At 43.9% G+C, this 13,005-nt stretch overlaps 3 protein-coding genes across 5 annotated transcripts in view; 1 reads left to right on the forward strand and 2 right to left on the reverse strand.

The window, feature by feature from the left end:
• Positions 1–13,005, forward strand: part of LOC310837993 (killer cell lectin-like receptor subfamily F member 1) — a 77,677-nt gene that overhangs the window by 35,948 nt on the left and 28,724 nt on the right. The window lies entirely within an intron of this gene.
• LOC310837960 (C-type lectin domain family 2 member E-like) overlaps positions 1–13,005 on the reverse strand; it is a 35,657-nt gene that overhangs the window by 18,610 nt on the left and 4,042 nt on the right. The window contains exon 2 of one of the 3 annotated variants that reach the window (XM_083725226.1): positions 10,910–11,434. The exons of the other annotated variants lie outside the window; for them this stretch is intronic. Within the exon in view, the coding sequence (XP_083581352.1) occupies positions 10,910–11,048 (139 nt within the window). The 5' untranslated portion in view covers positions 11,049–11,434. The remainder of the gene's footprint in view (positions 1–10,909; positions 11,435–13,005) is intronic. 3 annotated transcript variants of the gene reach the window in all.
• Positions 35–8,148, reverse strand: LOC310838091 (C-type lectin domain family 2 member B-like; the record flags this gene model as incomplete). The annotated part of the gene is made up of 4 exons (XM_083725485.1): positions 35–1,464; positions 6,011–6,117; positions 6,220–6,413; positions 8,001–8,148. Coding segments are annotated over 4 exons (663 nt in total), but the record flags the coding sequence as incomplete, so codon positions are not given.

Below are 13,005 nucleotides of genomic sequence, written 5' to 3' on the forward strand. Positions count from 1 at the left end.
AGTTGTTAATTGACTCCCCCTCTGCCTGGGGCGATGGATGGAACACAGTGCTCTAACCAGAACAGTCAGCTCTGAATTGGTTCTGCTCCGTCATTTCGCTCCGTGTTTCAGCTCCGTGTTCAGCTCATCTCAGAGGGTAGCTGCGTCTGGCTGTGCTCTGATGTCCATCAATCCCACCTTCGTTGCCAGTGTTAAATAGTGGGTAGACATAGCAGACAACGCAGCGATATCTCCAAAGCAGCTCTTTATTTGTAAGCTGGGACAGAACTGAACAGCAAACAGCCGGCCTGCTTTTATAGGCAGCCGGCTGTCAACATTGTAGCAACAACAACCCAGGGTTTCCCGCCTAAAGTAACTGACGTGGACCTGAGTGAAAACTACATACACGATACTCCTTTTGGCCAGGATGAGAACCTCAATACATAACAAAATTAAAACAATTTAAAAGAGGAGAACTCTCTGCTGAGCAGCCGCAGTCCTTGTGAAGGCCCTGCCCCAAGCCAGGTGGAGAGAGGGCCAGGGCAGATCCCTTCAGGCCCTCAGCAGGCAGTCCTCTTGGGCAATGGCAACAGTACTTTTGAGCTCCAAAGACAAAAATATGACCCAGGTATAAAAGCTGGAAGTCCTCTCAGGACATAAGCAAATCTGGGAGTAATGTTCATTTTGAGAGCATGCATCTTCCCCCCAAAGGTAAGGTTTAATGGTTCCCACCTGTCAATATTTAGTGAAGCCTCTTTTATTATTTCATTTATGTTTACTGTTACTAACTGAGTTATATCTCTTGGTATTATCAGACCTAGATATTGAATAGATTTGATACAAATCTGGAATTGGTATTGCTTAAATGAATGAGTAATTAGATTTTCACCTATTGGCATCAATTCCAATTTGGACCAATTCATTGAGTATCCTGATATTTTACCCAAATCATCCGTTGCGTTCATCAAATTAGGAATACTAGATTGAGGCTTTGAAATAAGCAGAAGTCTTTCATCTGCAAATAAAACCAATTTATATTTAAATGGCAAAGCCGTGCCAACCACCCCCAACTTGGACAGCCGCTCCAGAAGGACACCGTGGTCAATGGTATCCTTCAGGATACCACTGAGACGTCAAGGAGAATTAACGTTTCCTCTGTCTCTCTCCCAACATTGCCCAGGAAACCACAAATCTGCACCACACTCAAAATCTGGACCACCCAATGAAATCAAGCGAGGTTTTTCCTCCACCAACACCCACAGATTCAATTGCTAGGGTGTATAGCCCAATCTCTCTCCTCTGTTGTGGAGGCTACAGGATTCTGCATTCCTCATGGAGTACGATCTGCCGGAGTTAGAATCCTGTGCTGTTTCACATTTAGCAACTGGTTTGCTGCAGATCCAGGGTTCTTCACTTGCACTGCTGGCGCTAGCAACACCCTGATGGTTTAAGTAAGCATATGTTCCTCCTCCCCGAATTTTAAACCTAAAAAGCAATAGAAGGTAGAAATAGTATCCCTGAGAACAAGTATAAGACCATGCCACAGAAAAGAGACCCCCAGCATATGTGCAGGAAGACCTGGAAGCTAATTTTCACCTGAAGAATACTGCAGAAGACAGCTTCATTCATATTAATTTAATACATTTAAATTTAAGATTACGTAATCTTGGCTCCCCTTCATGGATCACTTCCTTGCCGTGGCAAAGGGGCTTGAATAACTCAGAGAAGCTATGAACTATGCTGAGCAGGGCACCCAAGATGGACAGGTCATAGTGGAGAGTTTTGACCAAACGTGATCCACCTAGAGGAGGAACCGGCAAGCCACTCCAGTATCCCTGCCAAGAAAACTCCATGGACAAAGACAACAGGCATATAAAAGTTATGACTCTGGAAGATGAGCCCCTCAGGTCGGAAGGCGTCCAACATGCTACTGGGGAAGAGTGGAGGACAAGTACAAGTAGATTTAGAGCTGATGAAGCAGCTGGGCTAAAGCCGAAAGATTGCTCAGTTGCGGATATGCATGGAAGCGAAAGGAAAGTCCAATGCTGTAAAGAAAAATATTGCATAGGAACCTGGAATGTAAGAACCATGAACCTTGGTAAGTTGGATGTGGTCAAAAATGAGATGGCAAGAATAAATATTGACATCCTGGGCATCAGTGAACTAAAATGGACGGGAATGGGCAAATTCAGTTCAGATGACCATCATATCTACTACTGTGGGCAAGAATCTCATAAAAGAAATGGAGTGGCTCTCATAGTCAACAAAAGAGTGGTGAAAGCTGTACTGGGATGCAATCTCAAAAATGATAGAATGATCTCAATACGAATCCAAGGCAGACCTTTTAACATCACGGTAATCCAAGTTTATGCACCAACTACTGGTGCTGAAGAAATTGAAATTGACCAATTCTATGAAGACTTACAACACCTTATAGAAGTGACACCAAAGAAGAACGTTCTTCTCATTATAGGGGATTGGAATGCTAAAGTAGGGAATCAAGAGATAAAAGGTACAACTGGCAAGTTTGGCCTTGGAGTTTGGCAAAGGCTAATAGAGTTCTGCCAAGAGAACAAGCTGGTCATCACAAACACTCTTTTTCAACAACACAAGAGACGACTCTACACATGGACATCACCAGATGGGCAGCATCGAAATCAGATTGATTATATTCTCTGCAGCCAAAGATGGAGAAGCTCTATACAGTCAGCAAAAACAAGACCTGGAGCTGATTGTGGCTCAGATCATCAGCTTCTTATAACAAAATTCAAGCTTAAACTGAAGAAAGTAGGAAAAACCACTGGGCCGGTAAGATACAATCTAAATCAAATCCCTTATGAATACACAGTGGAAGTGAGGAACAGGTTTAAGGATTTAGATTTGGTGGACAGAGTGCCTGAAGAACTATGGGTGGAGGCTCGCAACATTATACAGGAGGCAGCAACGAAATCCATCCCAATGAAAAGGAAATGCAAGAAAGCAAAGTGGCTGTCCAACGAGGCCTTACAAATAGCGGGGGAGAGAAGGCAAGCAAAATGCGAGGGAGATAGTGAAAGATACAGGAAATTGAATGCAGATTTCAAAAAAATAGCAAGGAGAGACAAGAAGGCCTTCTTAAATGCAAAGAAATAGAGGAAAACAACAGAATGGGAAGAACCAGAGATCTGTTCAAGAAAATTGGAGATATGAAAGGAACATTTCATACAAAGATTACCATAATAAAGGACAAAAGTGGTAAGGACCTAACAGAAGCAGAAGACATCAAGAAGAGGTGGCAAGAATACACAGAGGAATTATACCAGAAAGATATGGATGGCTCGTACACCCCAGGTACACCCTGGAGAGTGAAGTCAAATGGGCCTTAGAAAGCACTGCAAATAACAAGGCCAGTGGAAGTGATGGTATTCCAGCTGAACTATTTAAAATTTTAAAAGATGATGCTGTTAAGGTGCTACACTCAATATGCCAACAAGTTTGGAAAACTCAGCAGTGGCCAGAGGGTTGGAGAAGATCAGTCTACATCCCAATCCCAAATAATGCTCCAACTACCGCACAATTGCACTCATTTCACACGCTAGCAAGGTTGTGCTTAAAATTGTCCAAGGTAGGCTCAAGCAGTATGTGGACCGAGAACTCCCAGAAGTGCAAGCTGGATTTAGAAGAGGCAGAGGAACCAGAGACCAAATTGCAAACATGCGCTGGATTATGGAGAAAGCTAGAGAGTTCCAGAAAGACATCTACTTCTGCTTCATTGACTATGCAAAAGCCTTTGACTGTGTCAGCAACAGCAAACTATGGCAAGTTCTTAAAGAAATGGGAGTGCCTGATCACCTCATCTGTCTCCTGAGAAATATCTATGTGTGACAAGAAGATACAGTTAGAACTGGATATAGAACAACTGATTGGTTCAAAATTGGGAAAGGAGTATGACAAGGCTGTATATTGTCTCCCTGCTTATTTAACTTATATGCAGAATTCATCATGCGAAAGGCTGGGCTGGATGAATCCCTAGCCGGAATTAAGATTGCCGGAAGAAATATCAACAACCTCAGATATGCAGATGACACAACATTGATGGCAGAAAGTGAGGAGGAATTAAAGAACCTGCAGCAGAGATCGTAGAAATTTTGCCTGAAAGCCATCTAGCTTTGGCAGGAAAGAACCTTTTAATGAGGGTGAAAGAAGAGAGCGCAAAATATGGGTTGAAGTTCAACATCAAAAAAATGAAGATCGTGGCCACTGGGCCCATCACCTCCTGGCAAATAGAAGGGGAAGAAATGAAGGCAGTGAGAGATTTTACTTTCTTAGGCTCCATGATCACTGCAGATGGTGAGAGCAGCCACAAAATTAAAAGATGCCTGTTCTTGGGAGAAAAGCAATGACAAACCTTGACAGCATCTTAAAAAGCAGAGACATCACCTTGCCAACAAAGGTCCATATAGTTAAAGCTATGGTTTTCCCAGTAGTGATGTATGGAAGTGAGAGCTGGACCATAAAGAAGGCTGATTGCCGAAGAACTGATGCTTTTGAATTATGGTCTGGAGGAGACTCTTGAAAGTCCCATGGACTGCAAGAAGATCAAACCTATCCATTCTTAAGGAAATCAGCCCTGAGTGCTCACTGGAAGGACAGATCCTGAAGCTGAGACTCCAATATTTTGGCCACCTCATGAGAAGAGAAGACTCCCTGGAAAAGACCCTGATGTTGGGAAAGATGGAGGGCACAAGGAGAAGGGGAAGACAGAGGATGAGATGGTTGGATAGTGTTCTCGAAGCTATGAACATGAGTTTGACCAAACTGCGGGAGGCAGTGGAAGACAGGAGTGCCTGGCATGCTCTGGTCCATGGGGTCATGAAGAGTCAGACACGACTAAACAGCAACAAATCTTGGCTCAGGACCCCAGCAAATGGTATAAAAGCCCCTGATTTCAGAAGAAGAGTGGCAATCTTGACATGAACCATTCTGGAGCATAAAGATGGGCTTTGAGCCTAACTAAAGGACCGTCAGCCAGCCTGAAGAAACGGAGATATCCAGTGGCTGGAGAGGACATGCAGATGAGCCTATTATATCCCTATATCTCTGCTTATTATTCCTTTGCTTAAAATCTTTACTTATTGTCTATAGTGGTATCTCGGGTTACATATGCTTCAGGTTACATACGCTTCAGGTTACAGACTCTGCTAACCCAGAAATATTACCTCGGGTTAAGAACTTTGCTTCAGGATGAGAACAGAAATCATGCTCCAGAGGTGAGGCGGCAGCAGGAGGCCCCATTAGCTGAAGTTGTGCTTCGGGTTAAAAACAGTTTCAGGTTAAGAACGGACCTCCGGAACGAATTAAGTTCTTAACCCGAGGTACCACTGTAAAGGATCTCTTCACTCAATGGTCTGTCAGTCCTCCATCCAGTGAGATCCAAAGAACCTGTTTTCCCTTGCCTAGGGGTTGCCCCCAGCTGGGGTGGCTATTGAGTAAGGCAGCAGGCTGAGAGGGTATTGGCTCCACGCATGCCCTCGCAACTGGCAAGGCATAGCTTTGGGTGGCATATATTAAGCTTTATGTGTAAACCAAGATGGATGTAATGATTGTATTGTTCATGTGAGCTGACGTTTTGCAGGGGGTTAAAATTCCCCCTTCCTTTTGTCTCTTCCCCCAAGGGTGAAACTAGGCAGTATTTCAAAGACCCAGTTTGGCACCCCACCACCAAGCATATTTGCATACATACACACAGACACAGACACACACAAACACAAGCACACTCAGGCTGGAAGACTCAATGACACCCCTCTGGAGGCTTCACCTGGCACAAATTCCTGCCTAGCCCCACCCCATAGCCATGTCTCTGCCCTCCCTCCTTAATATATTCACAACTTAAAAAACATCAATATATATATATATATTTTAAAGATTTTTTTTTCCAAAAGCAAAACATTCTTCATAGCCCGGACATTCAAATGGCTGGTTCTGCCAAATTTCCAGTTTCTGTACTTTGGCATTTGTTTCTTGGCACACAACAGGGGAAAAAAGATCTCACCAGTTATTGAAAATGGTGTCATTGATCCATTTCCAAGGCTTCTGGTCATCCATTCTTTGGAGACCAATCCAGTGGTCAGCAGGACCTTTGTATCGTCTCAAGAAGCTCTTAATAAAGAAAAGAAGTGTGAATACATTTTCAACCCTCATCCAAGTGTAGAATCAACTCCATTTAAGGCTTCAGACTGTGCTCTGTATCTTTCCACTTACCATCTCCTCTTGGGAGTCAATCATGACCAGAGAGGCATTGAAAGAGGCACAGTAATTCTGGCTAGAAGTCCAGTTTCCTTCACTCTCTGAAAAATAGTAGCATTTCCTTTGGTAGCCAATCCAGCCGTCCGGACAGTACTCAGTTGGAGTGGAAGGAGAAGGTAGGGCGGTAGGCAATACTTCACAACTTCTCACTACTGATAAGAAGAGTATCAGAAAGTGAGACAGATTACTATCTATATTTTATAAATAGTCCTACCAAAAATAAAGGTCAGGCAGCGTACTCCACTCATCACCATCATCTTATTCATATGCTGCTTAAAGCAGCTCACAACAAAGAAAAAGGAAATACATCTCAAAATCAGGCATTTCATAACCATATATCAAAACAACATAACTGCAAATATAGCACACAAAAACATTGCATGAAGAACTCAGCATCTACAGGTTGACAGTCTTTCAGAGCCACTGCCAGTCAGATCACAAGTCGGTTGGGGCTGATGATATTTGTAACCAAACAACATCTAGAGGACATCTCATTGGTTGCCTGGAAAGACAGTACTCAGCAAGAGGGACCAAAGGTTATAGAGCAAATGATCTGCATGCAAACTATTTCTGGTTCCACCCACAGCATCTCCAGGTAGAGATCCATGTTGGAAACCCTGGGCAGCCACTGCCAGGCAGTGTAGACTCAGTAGGAGCCAAGGTGATGTTCAGATGGTGGGAGTCGTAGACCAACAGTGTCTAGAGGGCACCCAATGGGCTACTTCCAGAGACAACACTGGTGAAATGGACTAAAAGTCTTGACTCGGGATAAGGGTGCTTCCTCTGCATGAGGAACAGATTGGGTAAATTAGGGTAGGAGGGAGTGCAGCAAACCTAGGGCCCATCTCTGTCCACAAGCCCAGGAGGCTGCAGAACATGGAGCAGCTTCTCCCATGGCTGCCACACATCCCAAGCCAGGCAGGTCCCTGCACCTGATTCCTCATAAGAGTTGACTCTCCCTGAGAGGAGCATTGGATCAGAACTGTGTCCTGCCATGACAGAAAACATTTACAAGAAAGCATAAGGAAACTCAGGGAAACCTGAAGGACCTGTCAGATTCTTAAGTAAGATGATGTGTGGATAACATCAGTGTGCAATTTAGTCACCAGGTGGCACTGGACTTAATCTTATGTGCTAGGAGGCTTGTAGCTGTTCTTGTTTAGCATCTCAAGCATCATAAGGACAATTGCATAAAAATACAGTATAACAACATAATTGCAAATAAACCACACAAAAACTGTGTGCAGGAGGTCTCCAGTCGACCCCCATCATCTCCAGGCGGGGCTGGATAAGGGTGGGGAAATGAGGATAGGAGGGAGGGCAGACAGCCCTGTGCCCATCTCTGTCCAAAAACTCAGGAGCTTGCAGGACATAGAGCAGCTTCTCTTGTGGCTCAACCATAGATAGTCGACCTCAATTGACTATCCATGAAATACACAGCCAGGGCCTAGTTGACTCTCCCTGAGATAGGCTTTTGATTAGAATTGTATCGTACAATTTAAATCACTTGAAATTGTTGCATATTGTGTGTGTATATTGTATGTGCATATTGGTCTATTATTACAGTACATGAAGTCTACCTTGCCTGAATGTGGGCCCCCATCTGCAACTGCTTCCAGGCTACCTCAGCTGAACGCCAATAAAGGTATTCTAGCTGCTGAGGAAAGGAGATCTGTGAGAGCAGGTGGCCTGTTGATAACCTGGCAGAAGTTACAGCAAAATGGCTCTTCACTTACCTGATAAAGCAGTGCTTCTGATGATGATGATGGAAATGATCAGAATGACATTAAGCAGCAAGCTCACAATTATTACAGTAAAAGCGAGTTTCTTTTTTACATTCTTGCTCAAACCTGCAGAGGGAAATAAAGTGTTAATGTTTCCTTGGTTTCAGCAAGATGCCGGACAAGTCCTTCTAGAAACTCCAGAGTATCTGGGGGGCTCCAAGTCTACCAAGGCCTGGGTATTCCACCCACATTGAAGGTGTGAGTTCAAGCTTGCATCACAGCAAGATGTCATACACTCAACAGTCCTGATTTATGCGGGACATCCTGGAAATAAAGAAGCCAATCCTGGCTTCTGATTGCATCCCAGAATGTCCCATTTTTTGGTCTGAGTCTGACTTGTAGTGCAAGTCAGGTGGGGACCAAAAAAAGAAATGTCCCAATTTTGGTCAGCGGGATGTTGGAAGGGTAAGAGATGAACTGAGTTCACCTGTGGCATCATGAAGCTCATAGGCTTGGTGCCTCCCACCACAAAGTCAGCCAACTGGTAGGCCTCTGCGCATGGCTAGTGAGTCACCAGTTATTTATTTTATTAAAAAGTATTTACATGCCACCATCTCCTAAACTATCAAGGTGCTACACAATAATATTTGTACAATAAAACAAAAATCACCAGAAGAAATAGTAAAACAAATATATAAATCATTAAAATAACTAGGAGATCAACAACATTTTAAACTGCTGTATAGGCTTGTTGGCATAAGAAAAGATCTTCAAGAGATGCTTCGAAGTCAAAAGTCAAGATGCCGGATGTATCTCTGCTGGAAGAGCCTTTCACAGCTTGAACTGGTGGCGTTAAATGCCCAGCTTCTAAATGAGGTCACTTAGGCTTCTGAGACATGGAGACACCCAGATGTGCTCCTATGGATGATCTTAGTGATGAAGCTGGAATATAAGGGCTCAGGTGGCTCTTAAGGTACCCTGGACCGAAGTTCTTCTGGGCTTTGTATATGTAAACCTTGAACCTGGCTTAGCAATGTATGTGCATCAGCTGCAAACATTTTAGCAGAGGTGCCACATACTGTCAACCATCTGCCTCCATCAGAGGTCTAGGCATTCTGCAAAATCTGGAGTTTCACAGCTAGGCTGGAGGGCAGCCCCACATAAAACACAGTAGTAATCCAGTTTTTAGTAAGAACTTTCGTGATGTTAAAGCAAAGGTTGAAGTGACTGCAGGAACTGAATGGAATGTGATGCATGCCAAATGTCACATAGGCAATGCAGGAAGGCAGAGGGCAGCACAACCCGTTGTATGAATCATTAACAGATAGCCAATCACCGAAGAATTGATGCTTTTGAATTATGGTGCTGGAGGAGACTCTTGAGAGTCCCATGGACTGCAAGAAGATCAAACGTATCCATTCTTAAGGAAATCAGCCCTGAGTGCTCACTGGAAGGACAGATTGTGAAGCTGAGGCTCCAATACTTTGGCCACCTCATGAGAAGAGAAGACTCCCTGGAAAAGACCCTGATGCTGGGAAAGATGGAGGGCACAAGGAGAAGGGGACAACAGAGGACGAGATGGTTGGACAGTGTTCTCGAAGCTACAAACATGAGTCTGACCAAACTGCGGGAGGTAGTGGAAGATAGGAGTGCCTGGCGTTCTCTGGTCCATGGGGTCACGAAGAGTCGGACACGACTAAACGACTAAACAACAATGTATGTACACATGTGCAAGGAGGGAAATTTGAAATGCAACTGAGAACTTGCTATTTTAGTGGGATCCCATCCAGAACAGGTAAGTGGCCTGTCTCCTGGCCATGCAGCTGTTGTAAAATCTGCCCTGCTAAGATGGGCATCCAAAAGTTATGCTTGTCATCTAATAGTGGCAGCCTTGTTAAATCCACTGGCATCATGGAAGTGACAGAAGGGTATCTCTGTCCTATGTAGAAACAGAATGGGATATTTTGTTCATGCATCTCAGGCTAGTGTAGAAACCATTTTAACCTTGGCTGTAAAACAAACCATTAAGGGAATACAGTTTGAGCTCTTGCACATTTCTGTATAACATAAGAGTTGGTTCCAACACCTCACGGGTAGATCCATTAATGCGTAAAACTAAATGAATTCCTATAAAAATGAATATTGCGCTAGAAATCTTTATTCATTCAATAAAGGACAGTGAATTTTCAAATTTGCCTCAACCAAATAACAACAAGAAAAAGCGCAACAACAAGAGCAAAAACAAAGCATTTCAGTGCCACTGTGCTAGTAAATGCTGTGGACCATGTACCTGCATTTGCAGATTCCTAGTCGCTTATCTGTGACTCTCTAGGTCTGTGTACAGCAGAAATGGGGGCCATGTGGTCCTCCAGATGTTTTTGGTCGACAGGTCTCATCATTCCTGAACACTGGCTATCAGGGAGTGATGGGAGGGAGTTGGAATTTGGCGAGCCACAAGCTTCTGCATTCTTGGTCTACATGGAAGGTGAACTGGGAAAAGAGGTAGGAATCTCTCTCCTAAAGGGCAGCCTCACCCCCTTCTCCTTATGCATACCTGTGTGAGGAAGGATAGTTCCAGCTGAGAGAGGAACTAAGAAGAGACTGAGAAGCCTTCCTTACCATTCATAGCTGGGTACAATAAACAGTTTAGAGGAGCTGAACATGCTTTGAAAGAGGTATTGCTTCCCATGATGTAAAGGTATCTCTCCACTCCAACCACTCAATCTTGTCAAATCAATTTTTACAAGAGTAGCTATGTACCCATCCTTTTCCAACTGTTTTAACTGCCTGAATAAACTAGAGTCTCCATGAATTTAATTAGTTGGCCCGCATTTTGCAGCTCTCATCCCAGCAGCAAATCCATAACTTTTCTGACAGTAGGTGGAGACAAACTCACACCTTTCTCATCAGAACTCACTTACCTTTTTGACAACAGCACTGTTTCGGAGGAATGACTTCTCTCGCTTGTTGGGTGCTTCCATGATTTGTGATTTCATTCTCTGCTACTGCTGGATTCATGAAGAGACTTTGCTCTGTCGTTTCCGTTTCAGAGAAACCCATCTTTCCTTTCTCTCAGGAGGATCCACAGATCTCACAGTAAATGCTACTCAGCTCTAGTTACACTGAGTTTTGGAATTTCTTAAGATATGTTCAAAGCAGATCACTGGATTGCAGATTCAAGCACAGTATGGCTAGGTGATGTGGTGAGAAAACATCCCTTTAAAATACCACTTAATCATGTGCTTTAATTGGATACTTTGTCCAGCCAAGCTGTACTTAATATGTATTCCATTTCCCTGTGTAAAATGGCTGCCTTTGTGACTGCTTTTATTCCCAGCGAAAGTAAAGCCTCTTCAGAGTCTGAAGTATCAATTCTGTGCTTTTGCTACAAAATAATTTCACGACAACATCAGTTTTTGCCACAGCATCAATGTCCCGAGATTTCTCTGTGGAGACAAAATTACAGAGCAGAGAAATAAATTATCTTTTATTGAAGTCTTTAAAAGGTGCAGTTTTGCTTCCATACTAGTATAGTCCCCCCACAAAAGCCCTGAAGGTGGTCTTACATATACCAGTTTACAGGTCTGGAAATTCAGGTATGAAATATTGCTTCTTTTTAGTCTAAATGATTATAATAATGTTTCTACATCTACTTGATGAGACTAAAGCATTGAGAAAAAGTGAAAGGGAGGAGCCCTTGAGATAGTTGAAGATGGCTATCTTACCTCCCCTCAGTCTCCTCTTTCCCAGGTTTCTATGCCTTATTAGGAAAGGTTGCTCTCATCTGGACACTTTCCACCCTGGGTCAGTAAACTAAGGCCCGGGGGCAGGATGCGGCCCACCAGGCTCATAAATCTGGCCCCCAGAGCCTGCCACCCACTCAGTCAGTCCCTGCAGAAACCGCAGATACCTCACTGTGTGGGGACTGACTTCCGCGACACTGGCGCAGCTTCGGATTGGCTGCAGGAAGCTCCTGCAGCCAATCCAAAGCTGTGGACACCTCTGGGTGACGCCTCTTCCTTCCCGCTAAGGCAGCTGCCAAGAGCCAAGCGGGAGGGGGGCTGCTAGGGGCGCATTGGAAGATGGCCGACACTACCATCTCTCCGGCTCACACGAGGTAATTAAGAAGCTAATGATGGGAGTAATTAGCCTCCCGGGTTTTCCCAGGGGATGGGAAAACGCTGCCTCGTCCGCGGAGGCCTATAAATCACCCCCAAGTTCGAAAGAAGGAGGGGATGGGGGCACTGGACGGAAAGCCCTCGTGTGAGTTTTTGGCTCTCCCAGACTGATCACGGCCCTAGTTGCATGACTCAAGATAAACAATTAGAGAAGAGTAAATGCACATGTTTCGAGCGAAGGAAAGGGAGTATTGATTGCTAAATAAATCGACCTCTGAAAAGCTGAGTGACGGGTTGGATTGAACAGAAGACTACGGTGCGGAAAGAGGGAGGGACTTTTTTCTTTTTCTATGTGATTTACTTAACAACCCCTCCCTAAGAAGAACCGCCACACGACTGATAGCAAGTGAGATCCGAAAACAAACTGTGTGGAAATAAATCACTAACTAAAGGCTTTGTTTTGTGGAAGATCTGGAAAGGAAAGGAAAGGAAAGGAAAGGAAAGGAAAGGAAAGGAAAGGCTTTTGGATGATACAGTTCTAATTGAGAACCGCCATTATGGCGAAGGCTCAGAAAAAGCTCAATATGGAGGCCAAATGGCCGAAATATTGGGAAATTTTGGAACAAGAGGGAGATAGATTAAAACTGCAGAGTTTGGAAAAACTAAAAAACAAAGTGCGAGATTGGCTTCATTATTACCAAATAATGGAGGCTTACAATTTGGACAAGAAAATTGGCTTCCAGGTGGAAAAATCAAAAGTGGAAACAGAACTGTTAGATCCCAAAACTAAGAACTTGTCAAGAATGTATAACTTGCTGTTGAAATGGGGTACTCAGGATGAAACAGTGAAATCGGTTATGATTAAATGGGCACAAAATGTTGGACATAACATTATGATG

Source organism: Podarcis gaigeae (genome assembly GCF_964106915.1).
Source record: "Podarcis gaigeae genome assembly, chromosome: 2".
NCBI lineage: Eukaryota > Metazoa > Chordata > Lepidosauria > Squamata > Lacertidae > Podarcis > Podarcis gaigeae.